Source organism: Lepeophtheirus salmonis, chromosome 9 (genome assembly GCF_016086655.4).
Source record: "Lepeophtheirus salmonis chromosome 9, UVic_Lsal_1.4, whole genome shotgun sequence".
Taxonomy (NCBI): domain Eukaryota; kingdom Metazoa; phylum Arthropoda; class Copepoda; order Siphonostomatoida; family Caligidae; genus Lepeophtheirus; species Lepeophtheirus salmonis.
In genome coordinates this window covers 28,267,733-28,291,195 of record NC_052139.2, presented here as the reverse complement: position 1 = coordinate 28,291,195, position 23,463 = coordinate 28,267,733, and the positions used below count along the sequence as shown (strand labels likewise).

The 23,463-nt window shown below is 34.1% G+C and overlaps 1 protein-coding gene across 16 annotated transcripts in view; it reads left to right on the top strand.

The window, feature by feature from the left end:
* LOC121124642 (EEIG family member 2) overlaps positions 1–23,463 on the top strand; it is a 61,888-nt gene that overhangs the window by 37,930 nt on the left and 495 nt on the right. For 3 of the 16 annotated variants that reach the window (XM_040719820.2, XM_071891100.1, XM_071891101.1), the window contains 6 exons: positions 4,168–4,959; positions 18,590–18,710; positions 18,773–19,061; positions 19,130–19,382; positions 21,311–21,616; positions 22,541–22,704. In XM_040719820.2, coding sequence (XP_040575754.1) covers positions 4,814–4,959; positions 18,590–18,710; positions 18,773–19,061; positions 19,130–19,382; positions 21,311–21,616; positions 22,541–22,704 — 1,279 coding nt within the window. In that variant the 5' untranslated portion in view covers positions 4,168–4,813. Of the gene's footprint in view, positions 1–4,167; positions 4,960–18,589; positions 18,711–18,772; positions 19,062–19,105; positions 19,383–21,310; positions 21,617–22,540; positions 22,705–23,463 lie in introns of all 16 variants that reach the window. The other 13 variants (XM_040719824.2, XM_071891107.1, XM_071891108.1 and 10 more) reach the window with 9 other exon arrangements.

Genomic DNA, 23,463 nt, shown 5'->3' with positions numbered 1-23,463 from the left:
GTCATGTGCGGTTGTACTAAGTACAAGCGGGGGCTTCCGTCTGAAATTTATATAACTTGTAGGACCGAACGCATTTGGTGTATATGGAGCACATAGAAAAATTTAATCTAGATCGATTTTACAAAAAAAATAAAATAGTGTAGTATTTAAAAATTGGTACAGACCGAAACATCGGCCCTGTTGGGTCTAAAAATCACTCACTACCAAACCGGGGAACAAGTCGATCTTGGATTTTGTCTCAACACAATTATGTACAAGTACCGAGTGGTCCATTCAAATCTGAACACTTTGAATTATAAACTTCAACAAAATCAATACTATAAATAGATGTGTGTCTGTCTGAGCACTCTTTAATAATTAATTTAGAGCTCTCTTTAATCACTAATGTAGCCGCTTCCAGGTGGCGGTGAAAGGCTTGGCACACTCTGCAGATATAGTCATGTTTTAAGGCGTCCCAGTACTGGCTGAGAGTGCCTTTGAGGGCCTCGGCGTGTGAATGATGGACACTACAGGTCTTCCTCTCAACATGAATGCAAAAGGTGTAGTCAAGGTGGTTGGCATTAGGGCTGTACGGGGGACCAAACGTATCAATAAGAATTCAAAAGGCTGATACAAAAGAGTCTTGCTAAAAAAGAGATGGGTTTCATTGTTTGCTGATGTCAAAAGTAATTATATTAATAATTGTTCAGATTTCAATGGATCACCTGGCTCCGGCAGTCCTTAGAATTTAGAACACGGATGTTCTATTTACATGTTTACATTTATGTTCACATTACATAACATTTAATTTTTCATTTCGTTTGCTTTCTTTTCAACGATTATTGTGTATCCATGAGCTATACAAAACATTTTAGAAAAGATATGTTGTAAATTTTAAAGATTTTTACTTACTTTGTCAAGAGACAAAGATATACATATTTTATGTACATGTTGTCATTATGTACAAGAGCTTACTGATATAATCAGATTGAATATACTTTTAATAATACTTATATTATATCAAAAGCGTAATATATTTGAACTATTTTGACGAGAATTACTAATTGATCCTACAAGTATGATGTGGCACACATTTCAGTTGAAATGCACACATTACTCGTAAAGACCCATTATAAATTTGTAATAGATCAAAATAAAAAATTATCATCAGTTCTTAGTTGATATTTAAAATGACTGATCAGTGATATATTTTGGCTATTTATTTATAGAAATAAAATGTATACTAACTACTCCATTAATAAAATATTACTTAGCAATATTAAAATACAGTATTAGATTAAATACTATGTAGATTTTAATAATATTTTATTCATTTTAAAAATGGTGAAGATATAATTTCCCAGTGAGAGTCCTAGAGGGTGTAAGAGATAAGTGACAGTTGGTATGATTGACTTATTTGGCCAACTGCCAATTGATTTCAAGCCATTTTTTTTTTTTTTTTTTTGATAAAAGGTTGAGTGATACGATAAAGGAACGACATGACATACAATAAATAAAATATATAAATTTAAAACAATTCACTTTAATACTCTCGACCTTGAAACCTTTTTAAAACTCTTTCAAGTGTGTAGAAACCAACAACATCATTAGCTGTTTTTATTTGTATCTATGCACGTATATATAGACATAGACTTTGTCATGCAATGATTATGTTTGTTTTTTTGTTTTTCAAATATTCTATATTCATATATTTCATTCTTTACCTTTTTATAATCGTAGTAGTCTACCTAGTAATTAGTGTTGGGTTTCGGTCTTGAAATCCTAGACGGGTCTAAGACACTTACATTTTTTTGTGGGACGGAATCAGTTCGGTCCAAGAAAAAAGCTCTGTCTGGACCGGTCTCTTATAAAAATTCAGTATAGATCGGTCCAAAGGAAAAATTCGGTCTAGACCAATTTTACAGATAAATTGTTGATAACATAACATCATTTGTTTTTCAAGTATAATGAGATTATAGGAGGTTTAAACAGAGATAATTCGGATTAATTTTGATCCTGCCGTCTCTTATATATATACAGTACTTGTTCTAGAACTTATCGTGTCATTTTGTATTTTTTTTCTTCAAAAAGAATACAAAAGTGAATGACAGGTGATATAGAAAAAAATAAATATATATGCAACCGAAAAAAATCGCTCCATAAAGTGAGACCTGATCCAAATCGGTCTACAAAGTGAGACCAATAAAAATTGGTCCATGGTCGTAGACCGCGGGGTTGGACCAAAAAATCGGTCCAAATCGGTTTAGAAAAAATTATTAAGACCGAACCCCAAAAAAAAACAAATTTATAATAAAAAATGTTGAAAAAGTGAAAAGAAACAAATTGAACACCAACTCAACACTTGAAAAAAAGTGTTCTAAACACAGGCAGTCGGTGCAGATATTGTTATTTTAAAGGAATCCCTTTTGTAAAGGGATTTAGGAGGGCTCGCCTTTGCAAAATTTCCCTATGGGAAGTTTGCCCATTTTAACATTGGGGTTACTGCTACTTGGCAAATGTAATCAAAGGGTCTCGTCACCAGAAAGATTGGGAACTACTGGCTGAGTGATTATGATGAAGGGCTTTTATGTACGATGACTTATTATTAATAACTCTCTTTTTAAGCGAGAGATTTCCTTCCAAGAAATTTAATTAGAATATGCTTGTACATATACATATATTTGTTTTAATCAGACTAAAAGCTAATACTTAATATTTATTGCATGTGATCATGTTGTTGAAAATGTTCTTTTCTTTTATAATTCATTTGTCCTTGGAGTACTATTTGAGTAATGAATTCTAATATGGAGAGATCGGAGACAAGTGCCCCTTTTTCGCCAGCTTAAAAAAAGTTTTACCCATTAAATTTACAATCTATTTTAATAAAGCAAAGTATTTTTGTCCGTCAGTGGAAGACTGACATTTTTGCGTCTGTAAATCTAGCTATATGTTGAATGCTAAAGAGCAGTGAAGAAAACTTATGCCTTTTTTAGCTAGGCCGATTTTTTTTTTTTTTTTTTTTTTTTTTTTGAAGTTGTGAAATGTGAATTTTCTTTTTCTTACCTCCTGTCATTATTATTTAATTTCTGTGGAGTTGAACTTCCTGATACAACCCATCATAAATGTATGCGAAACCGTAATTAAACATTTGCTTGTACTCATAAAAGACAGAAAGTAACTATCAGTATATTTTTTGCATCGTTATAGTTGTAAGCTCTTGTTGGACTCGAGAGTAGAATTAAGCATCTACGTCAGAGTTATCCTTACCTATGTCCTTGTATATTTGTTAAAATAGCCAAAAATTACACCATCAATCAATCAATCATTTACGGCAGGGATTCTCAACCTTTTTTAGTAATATACCACTCGTAAAATATTATTTATTTAAACCAAGTACCCCCTTACCTGCACGAACCATTTTTAACTTTAGTGACAGGGACTTCACAGAATTTATTATTATTTTTTAAAGGAGGAATTTGTTTTAGAAAATCCAAAAAAAAATTCAAATATTAAATTTTTTTCAAAAAAAAATTTAAAAATCTACATCTATACACAAAAAATTACACAAATCCACTGCTATTCACAAAAATGTTTATATATTATTTATAAATTATTTAATTTGGGGGTGGGGAGGCTACATCCCCTTTAGTACCCACCCTACAGACGCCCTTCAAGTATGTACCACTTGTAAAATATTCTTTCAAAATCTCAAGTACCACAAGGGGTACGCATACCCCCATTTTGAGAACCACTGATTGGTTGCATTATTTGTATAGGAAGTACAATAAATCCTTTATCAAAAAATAATTTTTTTAAACAGAAAATATGGGGGGGGGGTGGAAAATTATGATTTATTTTCTAAAAATTTATAGAAGAAAAAGGTAATTCTATCAAATTATGCACCAGAGTAAAAAATTTAACTTGAGTAATTTTTTTCCTTAAATTACAAAAAAACCTTATATTTTTTAGATATGATATTAGTTATTATTGACTTATTTTGCTAACTATCCATTGATTTGGGGCCTCTTCCCTCATTCTTTTTAAATAAAAGTTTGCAGGCTACAATATATGTAACAGCGTGTATTTTCACATCCCCACACTAAGCATGCTACAAGTGTGTTACTATTTCTTCAGGTGTGTCACTCAACAACTATATGTGTGTACTTATCAATTTCATTTCTATTACAGGGCTGTAACGTGACGCCAATACCTCACTCACTCACTCCTTAATGAATGGAAGAGGAGGTAAAAGACATATCGGCATTGTGGATTCAAAGTGATCATAGAGAAATAACTTGATTTCCTTCAGGAGTAGCAATAATCCTCTTCATTTATTTGAAAACGCTTTGCTCTCCTCTATTTTCCCTCACTCCCTTCAAAATATGATGAACGCAAGAAATGCTCAGAGAATATGTTCTGTAATGATACGACGAAAACAAACGATTGTTAATAACTTCCTAGAGTTTTTGGGAAGTTCTACAACTCCTACTACGTTTAGAGCAATAGCCACCCAGGAAGAAGAATTTGTTGTGACTTTGTCAAGCTGATGATTAGTACAACCATTATTTCTGCAATACTACAAAGTCCTTTTGGCTAACGTGTGTCTGGACGCATTTATTATTAATACATATTATTCTATAAGTACCTACATATCCATACATTCTTCTCCAGTGTTTGATACACTCCATCATCTCTACTAGAATCCTCCTTCTCCCGACGATAGTTATATAAATAATCTCTAATTTAATATATTTATTGACTGTTATACTTGAAAGAGTCTATTTCGTACAGATTGTAATTAACTCCAACAAAAGAAAACTACTATACTAAAACAATGACTTTCATGATAAAAAAGAAGCGATATAAATTCGTAGTGGAGTTAGTGCTTGATGAGCTTACAGAAGTCTCGTATTCCAAAGGAATCATGTTTGCCAAAATACGGCAACTTGATGGTGGATCTTTTACAGATGTGTCCAAGAGGTAAGGAAACGTTGTTGTTTTTTTGTTTGTTTTTTATTTCTATATAGTGTATTTTGTTCATTACGCTCGATTTTTCAATTTCTTTTCACTTAATCACTGTTCTGAACCCTTTGATTGGTTGATTTTGAATTAGCTATTGCTCAAGTACTCTAATTATTGAATAATGGTTGAAAATAATTTTCCAAATATCAACATATTTTGTGCCATTTTTTCGATAAAGTTTATTTTCGAAGCAAGGGTCACAAGTTACAAGGGTATGACATTATTGTCCTAATGTTTTACTTATTTTCAGGATATCATTGTTCTGAACCTTTGATTGGGGGTTGAATGTATACTGTGAACCATTCCCAAACAATGATTGAAATATATAATTTTATAGTTGTTGAGAAGAATTTGGGCTATCTAACAACTGATTTTGGGCAATATTTCCCCCCGTTTTTTTGAGGAAAAGTTGTGATACCCAAATATGGGGTTATTATGCTGATGTAGACAATTTTAAAGCAATATTCTGGATTTGATAATTGTTGGAATGATTTTTTTTTCTTCATTTAACTCAAATTAGAATTGAGGATCGACATCTGAGTCATTCTTACCAATGTCATTGTTTATGCCCTTATCCTCCTCCTCCCTACTCACAGCTGATTGTAGCTGATCTGATAAATCGTCATGACACATAGGCTCTAAAGCGTTTTTCAAATTGTTAGGGTTAGTTTATTGATTTTCTGTTTGTATGTTTGTTTTTTTAACAGCCCCAAAATACACACGATTTTCATTATCAGTTTAATACATGTTCTTTGAATTTAGCCGGCAGTCGAAAATGCTATTCCATTGTCGAATCATTCTAGCTGACTTTATTGTTGGCGGGCTGCAAATAAGCTATATATATAAGCTTATTATAAATTGAGCCTTTGCTCCTTTATAAAGCCATCTAATCTTTTAATAACTGAAATTAATCTATATGATTCCCTTTTATCAATTGATAAGGATACAAAAATCTATGCAACTCCTTTGTACAAAATAGTCTCACATTGACAATGTTTATTTCCCCTCTCTCCTTATTAATATTTATAATATAAGTCCTCTATACATATTAAATGCTTTGACATGATCCAATGAATTTCTACTATGCATTTTTTTTTAGAAATTTAATTTGTATTCATGATAAATAAGGGGGACTAGAAACTTATTTTGCAAAGAAATAGTCAAATTATAATTTATGAATTTTTTTTTCTTGGGTCTTTCATTATTCATTAGCTCTAAATACACTTATTAGTCCTGGGGTTCGGTCTCAAAGTAGCAAAACGAACTACTAAGGGTCTGAATCGATTTACCAAAGAAATCCGTCCCATTTAAAATTCGGTCTAGGCTCATTCTATAGATGAACTGCGGATAACGTTCGCTGCTTTTCATTTTACGCTCTTTAAGGACCTACAAGTGGGAACGAATTGGTCCTCAGTCATAAATAATGATCGACAGAACACTAGTCTCTACCAAACTTTCGGTCAAAAATCACTAAAACCGAATATAAAATAAAGTTCGGTCTCAGACCGAGACTCAACACTAATATATTTATGATGATTATGAAGGGAGGAAAAAAAACAACATATTTTTTGTTTTAAACAACGAATTAGTTTTTTTTTGTTATTATAAAAAAAAAAAAAGGAATGTTCATTAACATATTTTCAAAATATAATTTTTTCACTCTTCCCTTCATATTTATGTCGTAGGGAAATGGAAAATATTTAGATGGATTTTAAATAGAAGAGATTGTTGCAATTATTATGCGCTGGTTTGGATTAAAGAGACTGAAAGACAAGACGGTTACAATAATAGAGAAACAACAGAAAATGTGTGGAAATTCAACACAAAAGCATGTTAATTTGATTAAATTAATTGTTTAAATATATTTAGCTCTCATGGGTATATTGAATAGATTCTCATATTTGAGCCACAAATCCGACAACTCGTAGCCGGATATTTTCTAGTCTGATCCACTTATAATAAAATTAAAATCCTCTAAAACCACTCAACGAAAAGTTATTGGAAGAGATAAAAATATTGAAAAATAACTGGGTATAAAAGACTGATAAATTCGGTTTATTCAGTGAATGAAAAATGATTATTTTGATACTATCAGGTATACTCAGAATTGCCAGGACGTGGCTTGAGCAAAAATACAAATTTTACCACCTTAATCATATCGAATAAATCCTCACTAAGTATCAAGTGTTCTCTCCTCAAGAATGAAAGACCAATTATGAGGGTTTGAAGGGGAAATAAAAGTAATATTTTAGGATGATTCATGAAGATTTGAGTCTTTGGATCCCTCACTAATAAATACAAACAAGCAAAAAAATCAGTTTAACATACATATCAGTTATATTACTACTGGACCCTGTCTAATTATAATGTGACTAGTAGTAGTTTTTTTGCACCTTGTAAACTTAAAATATCTCCCAACTTTTCTTCCACCTACAAACGAGGAAAAAAAGTTCTAAATCATTCGTTTGTGTGACAACTCATCTCCCCAGTTATAGTATAACTATTACTCAAAAGTTGTTGGGAATTGTTCAGAGCACCTTAGCAAGATCTAATTCGAATCATTGTAGGGATTTAATTTTTGCTTTAATTCAATTAATCAAATTTTGATTATTTACTAGTAATGGATGTCTATGAGATAAGTACAAAAATGTTTCATTAATCCATAAAAATGCGCCAGAGTTATGTTTATAAATCTATGTACAGTTGGTATATTATTATAGTGGTTAAACCCTTATTGCAATCCTTGAAGCCTTTTATCTACAAATATTATAATAGACTCTTCTCATCAATAAGAAACATAATCCCAAATCTATTTTAGTGTTAATTGTTTCGGTCATTTAAAGAAGTTTAGTCTAGATCCGTCCCATAGAAAATATTGATCCTCGTCAGTCTCATTTAATATTCACTCTAGACCGATTCTATAGACCTTTTTCACGTGACGTCAGCATCGTTAGTGTCGGCCATTTTATGAGCCTACTCAACCAAGTTTTACAACAATACAAACTCTTTTTACATTAATATGAAGGACTATTTGTCAACTATTGGAACTATTTTTAATTAAAAAAATATATTTTGTTGAAGGTAAAAATATAATGGACAACTCGGTATAGATTATATCAAAAATATATCCCTCTATGGTCTAGTTTTGTTATATATCTGACCCTAAAGTGTATCACTTCTTTAAGTAATCTTATTTTCATAGAGTGTAACCAAATTAACTTATATTGGGTCGTTCAAGTAAATCCGGGCCACCTTTAACTGCATCCTGATCAATAAGGATATTCAAATACTCCATACAAAATGAGCTAAACACGCAGATAAAATTAAAAAAACCTTCTAAATACAAATATGTAACAATGTAGGAAAAGACCAAAAATGCAAATAAGTACCGTAAAAGGATGCACTCTGGTACAACACAAATATAAAACTAAAATTTATCAATCAAGCAGGGCCTTGTTCTATTGAATTATCATCTAGTGGCGCTAAGCATTGTTTTCTTAGAGTACTTCTCCAAGAAGTCTTTGGAATCCCTGTTGTTGATCTTGGTAAGGAGGATAATAGCTGTTATCGTTAGACGCTGAAGATCTTTTGTGTTGCGTTGTCAACCTTGTTGCTTAAATCAACATTCTTTTTGTAACCTTTTTTGTCCATGCTCTTCTAGGACACACTTTCTTGTTGGCTTTTACTCTAAAGTTGCAAAGCTACCATAGCAAATACTTTATTTCAGGCACACAAGTACACATTTTGGTGCCACTAAGGGGTCTACTGTCTTAGGCATGGTGAATTTAAAAAGATAGCCTTTCACTTCGAATGAATATAAATATTTCGAAAATAAATTCTACTTGATACCTTCTAATATTTATTTGTGGCTAGATGGATATAATATATTTTTGAATAGTCGAGTACTTTACTCTTTATAATTCATGTCGCCAATGGATTCATCCTTTCCTCTTCTTCTCTTCCTCCTCCAACACTCGCACCACACAATCCTCTCTTTACCCTAATAACCGAATATTTTTTTACCTCAAATGGCGGGAAAAATGAAAATAAGAGCCCAAAATGGAAATAAATCTTATTTCCAAAAATTTGCCTAGAACGTTGCTTACTGGGCAAGGACTTGTGTCCTAACTTAAATACACTGGACTACAGCATCTAGGTGCATATAGAGGCCAATGCCTGTAAAGTTCGCCACCACAACGTGAACTCCTCTCATGGCCGTGATGGACAAGGCCTGGGCCTCAATGTTCGCCAAGTACCTTTGGAAAACCTGCGCCCCCTTCAGACCTCACCTTGAGCGCTACATCTCCGCTGAGGGCGGCTCTATTGAGTTAAAATGTTAGTCATAAGAATTCAAATCTATTCAATATAATATATTTATATATATGATGTATATTTAAGTGAATGAACATATACCGGTAGTTGCATAAATACGCTGACTAATTTTTAAACGCTTATATCTCGAGGTTCCGTGACCGGAAATAAAAAAATCCAGCACAGTAACTCGGTAAATCTTTTGGCTTTGTATCTGTTTTTCTTACTCGCATCAAACAAAGTCGTTTACGATGAATGACGAGGCCAAACATCATATGGTTGCCACTCTCCTCCGCGCTGGTAGATCTGTCAAGGAGATAATCAATGACACTACTGTGATCTGTCATAGAAATAATCAAGGACACTGGACTATCCAGGACTACTGTGTTCAAGGTCCAGAAGCTTGTCTAGGAGGGAAAAGATCTGAAGGAGGGTGTTCGGACCGGAAAACCACGGAAAATCAATGTGGATTAGGTGAAGGAGGCCTTCACAAAAACATTGAGTCACCTCAATCACTTGATTTGAATCCCCTTGACTACAGTGTCTGGTGGTTAATTGAGAAGAAGGCCAGTGCTACCCGCCACCCGAATTTGGACTCATTGAAGGCCAGCGTCAATGAGCAATGGGCAGCCATGGAAGACCATTACATCATCAATGTGTGCAAGACCTTCCGCGGGCGCTTGGAGGGTGTCATAGCAGCTGATGGCGGTTATATTCAGTAATTATATTAAATTTTATACCAGAATAAATTCTCTATAAAATAATTCTCCAAAAAAATACGTCATACGAACTTTATTATACATTTAATTATTTGCCACAAATAGTCCACGTATTTATACAGCTACCGGTATGTGCCAAACGGGGATTATTTTTTTTTCGACGATAAGGGAAAAGGAGTTAGTTTTTTGTTTGTTCCCTTTGTAGCTGATCTAATCAAACGTCATGACAACCAAACTGCTTGACTCCCACACATTCTTCAAATTGGCAGGGTTGTTACTATGTTATTATTTGTTGATTTTTCTACGTACCGAAAATCCTTATGATTTACAATCCTAACTATGGCAATTAGGCACCGTTAAGTTAGTTGAATTCTTTCCCAAAGAGGAAATTTGATCAAATGCTTTGGTACATATATATATATAGTATATGTATGCACAATACAAATATTTTCTTGACTAATAAGAAAGTGGTTTACCGGCCGGATACCCAGATGTTGTTTCTTCCTTCTGTGTATGCATGTATATATAAATACAATTAGTATACATAGTTAGGCTTCTGTGCCGTAATTATAACAGATGTTAGTTACTCCTTAGTGTGTGTTCATAGAAACATTTAACATCCATAGCTCTGATGGTGGTGTTGTTATTGTTATAGAAAGGAAAATCAGAAAACACATTCCTTTCCTTATATGAATAGAGGCTATGTTTGTTGATGTATTTTCCGCCAGTATTACCGTTAAATCATCATTTTGATGTTCTTTCATACAACATTCATATGATGTGTCAACATAAAAACAATCTTGAATAAATATCAAGAAAACTAGAAAGTCTCAATGTACAGGGTGTCCACGATAAATTGGAACTATCTTAAAATTCAACCTGCTTGATAAAAATGGAATTTGGAGTGTATTTGTACATATGAAAAAGTTAGACATGATATTAAACAATAAATTTATTCAACATGTCCTCCCTTCGCAGCCACCATATTCTCCATCCTGCCCCTAAAGGATTTGCATGCCCTGATGACTTCCGCAGAATCGACAGCATTCCACTTCCTCGTAATGGAGCCCTTCAGGGCCGCGATGCTCTTGTGGCTGACCTTGCACACCTCCCTCTCCAACTTCCCCTACCAGTAGTAATCACACGGATTGAGGTCGGGTGAGTTGGAGGGCCAGGTGTTGCGATCTCAAAAAGTGATGTCGTGGGAGTTGAAGAGGTCCTCATGGCGATGTGTGCGGGCGCTGAGTCTTGTTGGAATATGAACTCCCTCCCAGCAGCCTTATCCTTCATCCAGGGGATGACGAACTCCTCCATGACTTCGCAGTACCTTATCGCGTTAACCCTTTCCTTGGGGTTGAAGAAGAAAGGAGGCATCACCTCACCGGTGCTGCAGATGACACCCAGGGGCATCACAGAGGCCGGGAACTTTGTGGTGAAGTCTGCAGGGACCTCTTCTCTCTCTTTGGCAAGCCATTCTGGACGTTGTAGCTTCTGTCGACAGTCCAGTTCTTCTCATCGGAGAAGAAGACGATTCTTCCTCCATGGCTCTTCAGGTCATTGAGGAGACGCTTACCGTTGGTGAGCCTGGTGGCATTCATGGATGCCGTGAGGATGTGTTTGGCCATTCGGTATGACCTGTACCCGAAGTCCTCATTCACTGCCTTGGAGACCAGCTGCTTGCTCACTCCACGGTTCTTGGCCAACCTGGACAAGGAAGTCCCCGGCGAAGCCTTGCTGGACTTCCGGAGGCCTTCAAGGAAGCGGGGAGTGCGGATTCCGTCACTTCTCATGTTGTGGGCCTTGCAGCGGACCTTCCCCTCAACCTCAAAGGCATTGAAGACCCGGTACATCGTGGTCTTGGGGTAGTTAAGAAGCTTGTAGATAGCAGAGGGCTTGTGTCCTGCGCGAGCCAATTCGGGGATGGCTTCTCTCCTTGCTTGTTCCATGATGACTATTGTTTGTAGTCAAAACAATTGTGGTGGAAGTTATAGTGTATTGTTAACGCAACCTTAGTAGTATGATTTAACCTCGAATATCCACATTATGGATCTGGATGAAGTTTAAAGTAGTTCCAATTTATCGTGGACACCCTGTATTCATTTATTAATTATTTTTTACTTTGATTTCCAGAAGCTTCAATTACTACCTCCAGACGAGGCATTTAGCAATCTAAGACCTGGACATGCTCCTCCAATGTGACTCCACAGAGGCTTTGAGGTTGGTGATGTTGCTTCAGGTGTTGGCCTCAATATGCCACTATATTGAAAGTCCGAAGGATTCAGATCAGAGCACTGGGAGGCTAAAAGTCTTTGGGCTTGAAATTCTTGTTTCCGTGTGTGTTTTTTTTATTGATCTACCACTTCCAGGACAATCCCGGAGGCTTTGTTCATTCTCCACAAGCTTTCTGACTTTGTCAACTGTATGACTGCTAACATTCAGCCTCTCAACAATGTCAGGATTGCTATGGTCGGTGCGGACCAATGTGCAAATCTCTAACTACTTTGCTTTCATTTTTATTAAAAATGAGCATAAATAATGTAACACCACTTTTCCGTTGGCTAAGAAATCCAGCTTCAGCCGATATAAATGCAATGAAATTATTGGAACTTGACAGAACCTCATAAATCCTCGTCATATAGGTGGTCAAAGAATTTTCGAACTCCCAGTACAACCGTGTAGATAAACTTTGCTTTATTAATGTAGAAGTTGACATTTTCCTACGCGTACGTAGTTTTTACTCTAGGAGGGATTTCAACATTTGTCACACCTCTATTTATGACATCCTTTCTTGACGTGGTTTTTATGCTCAGTAGGAATGACCCTTTTTCTCATAGTCATCCATTTACAATAGCAATACAAATGTGTGTAGATTCGTGTACGGAAAATTACCCTGGAGAAAATTCCCACTCGTAAAATTTCCTGTCATTTACCAACAAAAACAGAATATATCGGCCCAATATCATTGTTTCTTGAAAAGCCAGTAAGCAGATTAAAAACCACCGCCGTGTGTTAACAAAGAAAAACAATGTTGTTTTCAAACAGGGCAGTCACGGTAAAACCAGGATAACTGGTCGACCTACTATAAACTATATACAAATTAGCTCATGCACAATATACATGAGCTTGGAATTTATTTAGTAGTATTTGTAGGGACTTTGTCAAGTGGCGGCGGTGTTTTTTAACCTTCTTGGTGTCGCTGTCATAGCTTCAATCAACCCATGAACTTGGGGTTTAATTTGAAGTATTTGGAAGGGGCCTATATGCTTTGTGAAGCGGTTTTTAACCTATTTTGTGTCTTTGCCATATGCTCAATTAATCCATAGACCAGGGGTTTGTTTTGAAGTATTTGTGGGAGCTTTGTGAAGCGGTGGTTCTTAATCTTTTTGGTGGTCCTGCCATTGCATAAAACACATTTTTGGCCGATATATTGTGATTTTGTTAGTTAATGATTGGTAATTTTCCTAATTGCAATTTTCTCCAATGGCCATTTTTGTAAATTTAATACAAATAATTAATAGAAGTTTTCAAACCAGTCCCTTACACAGTAAGTTTGAACTTATGAATGGTGAGTAGTGATGACTCATATATTATTAATGAACAAATATATGATTACTTTTTATATTCATTAAACATACAGGGTGCCTAAGTTATCCGTGCTGCGAAAATGATTTTTTTTTCAAACGCAATTTTTTCTCCAATCAGTTATCAAATTAAAAAAATAAAACCAAATTCTGAAAGCTTAATTAATTCTAATTTATTTTATTCAATAAAATCTCCTCCAGCCTCAATTGCAGTCTCTATACGAGTACGAAATTTTAAGCAGTCATCTGGTTATTTCACAAAACCCGGAATTCGTCTTTATAGTTGTGGGGGGGTTCGGATTTTTTGTCGTTTGATCACACCCGACACAAAATAAATTCATCGGATTAAGATCTGACGAGTTAGGAGGCCAAAAGTCCGGTGAGATGAAGTCTTCAAATGGTCTTGGGGTCATTTGAGACTTTTATTCGAAGTGTGACAGGGAGCCGAGTCTTGTTGCCACATGTAAGGCCTTCCATTGACAACCAGGGCTATACCTTATTCTCTAACACGTCCAGGTTATTGTTTTTTTTTCCCCCTTGTTTTTATTTAAAGGTCTTTATTTATATTGTTGATATATTTACAAAGTAAATACAAAAACAATCTCTATAACAAAAAAAAACAAACAGAGCCCACTAAATGGTCGACATAGATAACTTGCGCACCCTGTACTTATATCACATCACATAAATATTAATGCTTTAGTATTAGTAGTAATTATTGTTGTAGTATATGAATTTATAAGTAGTCTCAAGGACTCTCTTTTCGTTTTCTTCTACTCCACTTTCTGTCTACATATTATTTAGTGAGAAGCATAACATGAGTAAGTAATTACAAATAGTTAAAAATAGAAATTGTAACTCTACGAAATTCAGGAGAAAAAAAAAAAAGTATTTGATTTCTTGCGGATTATGTAAGGTTCTCCACCGAGAGAACGGTCTATAATTTTAATAGTAAATTTATTTGAATAGTGAGAGATAGAAGATAATAACAAAAAAAACCAAAAAAAACATGCGGTGAAGTCATATGTTCCCCTTAGTAGAGAAACACCCCCAAAACAATATGTTTGCCCTCCTATACTTGACGACAGTGGGGATGGTGTTATTGCGGGTATACTCTACATTTTTCATCCTTGAAACACAGGGAGTCCAGTTGATGCGAAAGAGTTTGATTTTGGTCTCATCTGACTGCATTAAGGTATTTATTGCCGAACCTGAGCTCTCTAGCTTACGTACAAGTCGAGGTCTTCATGGCCGCCGTCAGCAAGTCCTAAACGTGGGAGAAGGACAAGGACTCTGTCAAGAAGGCCAAACTGATCACGGAGGAGTTAAGAAAACAGCTCAGGACAATCCCCTCAAGTCCATGAGTGCCCTTGCAATATATCTCGAGGTTTCACACCCGACTATCAAGAGAGCTATTAAAAAAAGTAGGTGGAAATAGTCTTGTGAGGATGTAGAGGTAACTTTTGACAGCAATGAAAAGTTACCCATCTCCTCCGTTGCAAGACACTCTTTTGAATGAGTAATTTGGAACTTTTTTTTTAGCCTTTTGTCCCCCCTCCATCCCTGATGCCAAACCCCTCCATCACTGATGCCATCATTACCACTAATGGCGGCTAAATTAATGATAAAGAGAGCTCAAATACTCATCTACTTATAGTAAATGATTTTGTTCAAATTCTCTTGTTCATTAATTAATTATATATTGTTGAAGTTTAAAATTCAAATAATTCAGATTTTAATGCGCCACTCGGTACTGGGTGTCATGGTTAAATAAATCCCTAGCTATGGTAATGCTTACATACAATCTGAACAGATGCTAATGGATCAGGCTATCCCTTTGACCTATTTTCATAGGATATGAATATTTCTGTCGCAAGATTGTACATATGTTCTTAACTATTTTGATGAACGTATTCCGTCATGTGACCCTATTTCTTCTTCATGCCTCTCCTGCTAGATGACGATGATGATATGGATAACTAACTCTACCTAGTATTGACTATTAGATGTTGATAAATGCATAAAAGAGGAGAGCGAGATAAAGATCTCTCAATTTATCTATCAATGCACAACAAGTTGAACGAATCCACTTGTTTGTCGTCAACAACAACAGTAACGTGGTGCAGGTGTTCCTGCTGGCTATAGTGTTGGATCGGTCTAAAAAGACTGCTGTTCTGCCAGTCATGTTCTAATAAAAACAAATTTGTTAGTGCAAGGATCTGTTTTTTATTGTAACGTCAATAGCTTAAATGTCGTAGTTTACTGCTGTTTAAGTTTTAGCATAACCTCTGTCAAAAATATGTTTAAAATAGGAGGTGTGTGGCTAAAACCTGTTATTATAATCAGTGATGCAACTACCACGTTACTTAGTACTTAGTAACGCGTTACTCTAATCAGACTACTTTTTTTTGCAGTAGCGAGTAATCTAACACACTACTATTTTCAAAGCAGTAGTCAGATTAAAGTAACTTACCAGTTCGCAGTGCGTTACTATTTCTGTCATTTTCTTCGAAAATATCCTCTCGTGTTACGATAGTCAAATGACACTTAGACCATTAAGCATCAGAGGGCTGCACCTTTGACACACTGCATACGCACTACGGCACTCAACATTATCTATCATGTTGGTGATGATGGCTGCGTAACTGCGGCGGCACGCTACAATGTTCTAATTGATTTGAGGGCATTGCTACCACACATAATAAAATATCAAATTTTATTTAATGCGCTGCATAGATTTGTATTCAGCTGCTGAATGTAACTAATAAAGTAACTTGTAGTCTAACTTAGTTATTTTTCGAAATCAAGTAGTCATTAAAGTAACTAAGTTACTTTTTGAAGGAGTAGCCAGTAATCAGTAGTAAGATTACTATTTCCAAGTGACTGTGGCAACTTTGATTACAATATTATGAAATAAGAATGATCTCCAATACACCAATACGATGAAGATAATGGGTATTTTGTGTGTGGATTACATTTGAATTCTAATCGTTCCTTTCTATCAACAAGTTACATTCATTAACCCTTTGTGTGTGCAAATTTCAATTAAAGTATGCGCAATTGATCATTGCAATGGTAAATTCTATTTGAAGGGGCCGGTTCGGTCCCAATATCCGTCTCTTAAATCAAATAAAGGTTCCAAACTAAAGCTAAAAGTATTTATCTGAATTCATGCCAGGAATTTGTATGTAAAAGCTATAATTTACTTCAAACATGTCAAATAAATATTGGACTCTATGTTAATATACTTATATGAAGTAAAAAATATGGATTATGTCCTTTTTATTCAAAGATTGTTTTTATGTTGACGCACAAATGAAGAATACCTTTAGAAGAATACGTATACGTAACCACTAAAGTAGCTAGCTCTCTTTCTGTTTCACACACAGTATACATATAATTTTGATATGAGGTATAAGAAGGAAGTTTGAAATTCTATGTACATAGTAATGCACTTCTTATCTACAGTTACCGTCAGTATTGAATCAATATTTTTCATATTTGTACATTATTTATAGTGCGTTTTCATGTGACGTCAACATTGTTGATGTCCGCCATTTTGCTACAAAGACACTTTTTTCATTAATATCAAGTCAAATGGTAAACTAATGGCATGTCCTTACCTTTATTGGATCACGCAACCTTTTATTTGAAGAAGAAATATCAATAAGGCCCAAAATCAGTTGGTAGTTGGTTAATTCTTGGACACTTCTTACCAACTATGGAATTATTATTCTGTAGTTGTTGATAATTGTAAATAGCTGAACAAAAGGTCATTCTAATTCACCCCATTAAAGTTGAGAACATATATTAGGCTTAAGGAAGCGGAAACATGGACAACGAAATACACTGTATATTCTTGTGTTAGAGGTATTACCATGTTGGATGTACAAATGAGACCGACAAAATACTTGAATCTTAACCTTCTATCAAAAATCTATCCCTACATTCCTTAGTCATAATAAGTTGGGGGAGGGGGAACCATTTCGTATTTTTCCCTTTATTTCAATGCTTTATAAAAAGTGTTTCAACCATTCGATTCAACCCAAGTTAGCCCCGTTCTGTTCAATAACTTGTTGCCAAAGAAAATCTTACTTCATAATGTCCTTCTCGTAAAAGCCCTTGTCCCTATTGGCAAAAAACCCGGCCAACCAATTTTCAAAGGCCTCTATTGTGGAAAAATATGTACCCCCAAGTGCATTGGTCATATATAGGAACAGGGAAATAGTCAATGTAAGGTGGATGCATAAAAAGTTCCCATCCGAGTTCCCAGAGCTTCTGGTGCATCATCAACTGACAACTAAAGAGTGAATTTTCTTTTCCTAAACTGTTGTCATTATTATTTAATTCAGTTATGAGTCATGTTTCTCATGGAGCGATTCTATGTTATCTTCGACCTCGATCAACCTGGGTGTCCTCATGGAGTTACGACCCCTGGGTCTACACTCCCTAGAACTCGAGCACTGGTTAATACTTCATAGTCAGATGTTCTCTTATCGAGAATTTAATTATATCAGCTTTGGTAAATAAAAGCCCTGTTCAAAATGCCAACTAGAAAAAAACCACTCCCGCTCTCTAGGACATATTATATACATCTCTGGTCTTCGTCCAACTATTTCTTTCTTTCTTATTAAATGAAAGAAGTCGTCTTGACAGAATTTAAGCATGTTGGTGTACTATGAATTTTGAATAAAAGAAGCAAGCAATAATTGAATTTATATAAGGGGGGGAGGAACTTTATGAAAAAATTGAACAATAGATATATAATGTGAATAACACACTATATGAAATAGTGTTCTGTTTAAGAAAATCATTGATTTTCTAATAATATACATATGATATTCATTCTAATAGAATTCTAGAAATATCCATGTAATATGGTACAAAATTGATGAAAGATTTCGCGATTTTTCAACTACTTATTTCTTCCATTCATTTATTTACACATCCCCATAAAATCTTTTTTTTTTTTTTCAGAGTCGAAGTACAAAACCATGCTGTCAAATACAACGATCGGTTTCTTTTCCCATGCAAAATGTACGCCGGATCCTCCTCTGTTATTTTGGAGACGTGCAAATGCCGAATTTCCATTCGAATGGTTTGAGCCCTTCATTGTTATATAATTATATCTAAATGTGACATTTTATTGAATTTTTATAGGAGGAAAAAGGTGGGAAACACTTTCGAAAAATCGGCTTTGCGGACATTAATATGGCCGAATATGCAGGAGCTGGAACTTCAACACAGAAATACATTCTGCAAGCATATGACACAAGTCATCGATTGGACAACTCCATGTTACAAATCACTCTCAATTTAACCCTTAAAGAAGGGGACACCATTTTTCAGAGACCACCACTCAATCGGAGCGCACACTATATTCCACCCGGGGAAGAGGATAACACTCCTTCCTCCACAAAAACCTTAACGGTGCCTACTTCAGCATCAGGTAGGGGATTCATTAGTCTATTCCTCACTGTCTTTTTTTAAAAGGAGTGTATCCTTTCTCTCTTTTAGATCTAGTCAAATTCACTAATTCGCCCTTACTTTCAACTGTCCCTTCCTCCGTTACATGTGGGACAATAATGTCGTCTTCCGTTGCGTATATTGGTGGTGGTGAGCTTACGCTTGAGGATAATAATCACTCGAGGAATTCTTCAGCAACTTCTCAAACCTCCGCGGGATACATATCCTGCTCTAATGGTCAACAACAACCTCAGCAGCTGGGGCATAGTCGACAATCTAGTTCTGGAGATTCCAGTCATGGAAGGTAAAAAGAGCGTTCGTGTGTCAATCATTCAGTGGCAGTTTAACTGAGTGGCAGCACCCTACATTCCCCAATGTCGCATTGACAAGAATAGATTTAATTGTACAAATATCAGCCTTATGAATTATTGTGGAGTATAGTGACATGGAAAAATCCATGACAAATGCAATATTCATAAGTCAGTGGTTCTCAAACTTTTATAAGACATGTCTGTTGACCTTTTAGGCATGGGTAATTCCATGATCAATATTTACGAAGGAACGGATTTGACGAAAATGTTCAAAGTGGTATTATTGAGAATAGACCTGCATAGAAGTATAATTTTAGATCTATAACTCAATCCAACTCTGAGCTTTGAGGCCTTAATGATAAATAAATTAGCATTTGAATTAATATTTGAGTTGCTATATATCGTAAACCAAAGCGATGATTAGCAAATATATTACATTATTAAAAATTGTTCAGTTAGCTTATAACAAAAATTACGTTAAAATCTTTTTGATTTTTTTTTAAAACTTGAACCATATAAAGGTTCCTTATAGTTTAAAAACAACAATTGTAGGGTGTAAAATTTATGGAATTAGAAATAATATGTCATTTATAAAAACCATAACTTCATATAGTTTATAAAAAAAGGTTTAATTGGAAGTACCCTTATATATGAAAATATGATAAATGTACGAAAAAATACTAAATAAATGAAGTTATACTTTTAATAAATTACACCAGTACCCTGAATTTTCCTTTATGTGGTTAAAATTAAATAAAAAAAAGAAAAAAAAATCAGAAATAATATCTTGATTTGTTTTTGTTTTTCATTACAAAAATAAAAAAATATAACATATGTGTTCTTAAGCTAACGAATAGTTTTTTAATAGTGTATTATAATTGCCTACCGTTGCTTTGGTCTCCCATATATAGCTAATCAAATATTCATCAAAATGCTCATTTCTTCATCTTTAATGCCTCAAAAATCCGAGTTGGATTGAGTTATAGATTTAGATGTTCATAGCTGAGCTGATCTACTGTCATCAACTCTATTTAATCAAATTCGTTTCTTTGTGAAAATGCCTCATATCATGCATTTTATTTGGGATGTTTTTTTTTTTTTTTTTTTTAAATCACGTGTCTTTTCTATAAGAGACACTACTAAATTTGATTAAAAGTGTGATGAGGAAATTTAAATGGATTGATGCCATTCCTTATTAAGGTAATGAAACTCCAAAGATAATTTAAAAACGTAAATTATCATAGTGTATCTACTCAATCTTCGTTAAATATCTTAATGTCATCAGCTAAAAATATAATACTTAATGTTTATGAAAAAAATAAACTTCTGTGGAAGTAAGATACGCTTGGGTCTTAAGCAATGATCAGGTATTCTTATAACGACCACAGATCTATTTTGACCAGGGATCGGCAACCCCTGTCTTTTTCATCCTGAACCTGCTGTTCAGTAAACAGTCAAATTTCAGCTCAGTGAATTATTGTTTTTTGAATTCAAGTTGATGACAGCCAATAGTATTCTTGGTTTGCTACATGCATAGTTAGAATTTAAGTGCAGATTTTAAATTAATTTGAAATAGATTTGTCACTTGACGTTTTTTAAGAGTAAATAGTTTTTACAATATATAGCGTGCTATCTTCATATGGGCCTTTGAGTGTAAAATGTTGTCGACCTCTGGTTTAGACTAAAACCAAGAATGTTCTAGTAACATTATATTTTTAGTTGACTATATTATGATAGCAACAAGAGTATTATAATTGAAATAGTTATATTTTTTTCTGCCACTCTATGTACTGAACTTTCTGCCACATTGGAAGAAAATATCTAGAGCCGCCACTGAATCCATTTTTTGTACATATTTTATACATAACTAATTTTTTTTATCTTCATACATTGACCTCTTCAAATCCTCAATCTATTCCAGCTATCCTATGAACAGTCATCTTTCATTTTTCTTTAATTCCTTTAGTATTAAAAAGAATCCTGGTATATTACGAGTTCATTCCTTTTTCGAAGTCATAGGACATACTTTCTCTGGTACTAATAAAACCTACTCATTTCCTGGAGACATTTCCTCAAATGCAGTATCTGCAATGGAGGATAAATTTCAACAAATCAATGATAATAACAGATCCTCCTCTCTTAGATTTCATCCACGGTATTTCCATCGGAGAACCATGTCTAATATTGAATCCAATAAAGCTTTTAATAATAGGGATTGCATTCCAAGGTCTTTTTATTTTATTTTTTGTTGCTGCTTAAGTATTTTTCCATGATGATATCATCTTCGTCTCACGTCTTAAAGTATATAATACAAGTTTATAGTGGTCCTTATTTTTTTATTTTTTTTGCATAGTCTTTCATATTTCCTGTCCATTCCTCAAGGGAAACGTTTTGGAGAATGTCATGTTCATATTGTTGTTAACCGTAAACTATTCTGTCCGAGCATACTGTTTTTGCAAAGGATGCAAAGGGATGGGAAAATTGACTAAATCCTCGTGTGCATAAATCACTTTAAAAAATATAAAAACATTTCATTGACGTTATAAATTGCATCATAACTGAAGGATACGCCAGCCTAAGGTTTACTAGATAAAATGGACAAATTTACAATAAATCTTAATTAAATTTCATCAAATGGCTTTAAGAATAAATTAGGACTTAACATCTGCATTGATTAACCCACTTGATGCAAATGATAAACACTTCTATTTGAATATATTCAAAGTAATATGTGCTGAAAATCCTTACGAAATGTCTTTAATATTTTTAATACATTTTAGGGTCGAATGTGTAATAAAACTCGACAAAAGAGGGATATATTTTATATAGAAGTTAAGGTGTAAGACTTTTTATTTGTTGATCCTCTTTGGACGTCCAATAGTTCCCTATTTTCCTTTATATTAATGAAAAAGGGTGTTCATTGTTTGAATTTTCAAAACAGGCAGAACTAATCAATAAAACACTAATATCCTACAGGTTACCAAAATAAACTATTTAAAAAGATATATTTATATATATGCACACGAGAATTGAGTTTATTTTCAACCCTTAATTTATTGTCACGTGTACTTATTGTCTTCCTGATATTAATTTATGGATATTATTTTAAAATATCTTTAATTAATACTCTTGTATCTTTTTCTTTATCTAGAAATCTAAGTCAAGGAAGTTCTGATACTGGATTCTACGGGTCGATGGAAAAAGAGAAGAATCGAAGGAAGAAGTTGGATGAGGGTCGAGTAGATCCAGAACTTGTTATTAAGGAACTTATGGAGGGAGTCGATCTTGACAAAGTTGGGCAAGATGATGCTGAAAGTACGTACATCTATCCATAAATCATATATATGTGGTGGCCCCGTCAACATTGATGAAAGCTAGAATTATTTTTCTCAATATTGAGTCTGGATTATTCTTCAACGAATAATTAGCATTTATTTTCATTAACAAATCATTCTGATTCATTCTACTTTATGTACCAAAAATTCATTCTCACAATGAAAAAATTAGAAACTGACCGATTTTACGTATTTAAAAGGGACCGTATTTGGGCAAAATATAGACTCATAAATGAAAATGAATGTCTTAAACTATTATATCTACAATTTAGTATAAAGGCAGGGGTGTCCGCAGGATTATGTATTTATATATATTTTTTTTTCGGGGGAGGGGGTGCTTGGTTTTCGGCTTTTTTTTTTTTGGAAAAAAATCAACATTTTTCAAATTGTCTGGCTTACCATGTTGACTTATGGTTTTTTTTAACATACCCATCGTACACTGGATTTTTATCATTGGGTATTTCTTATATAAAAAAATATATATGACTATAGCACTTTATACAGTGCGCCCTGTATACACGCTCGATGCTACATGCAAAACGACTACATTGCTATTTTTTATATCAAAAAGGACTTTATTACAAAAAGGCAGTTTGCATAATTAATTTCAGACATACGTACATACAACCCAATATTCCATAGACATATTTGAGTCAATTATAGGCTTATTATTCAAATTAGTGGGATGAATTAAGATCCATATGATTTTTAGCTATATATTAAAGCCATTATTTTATTT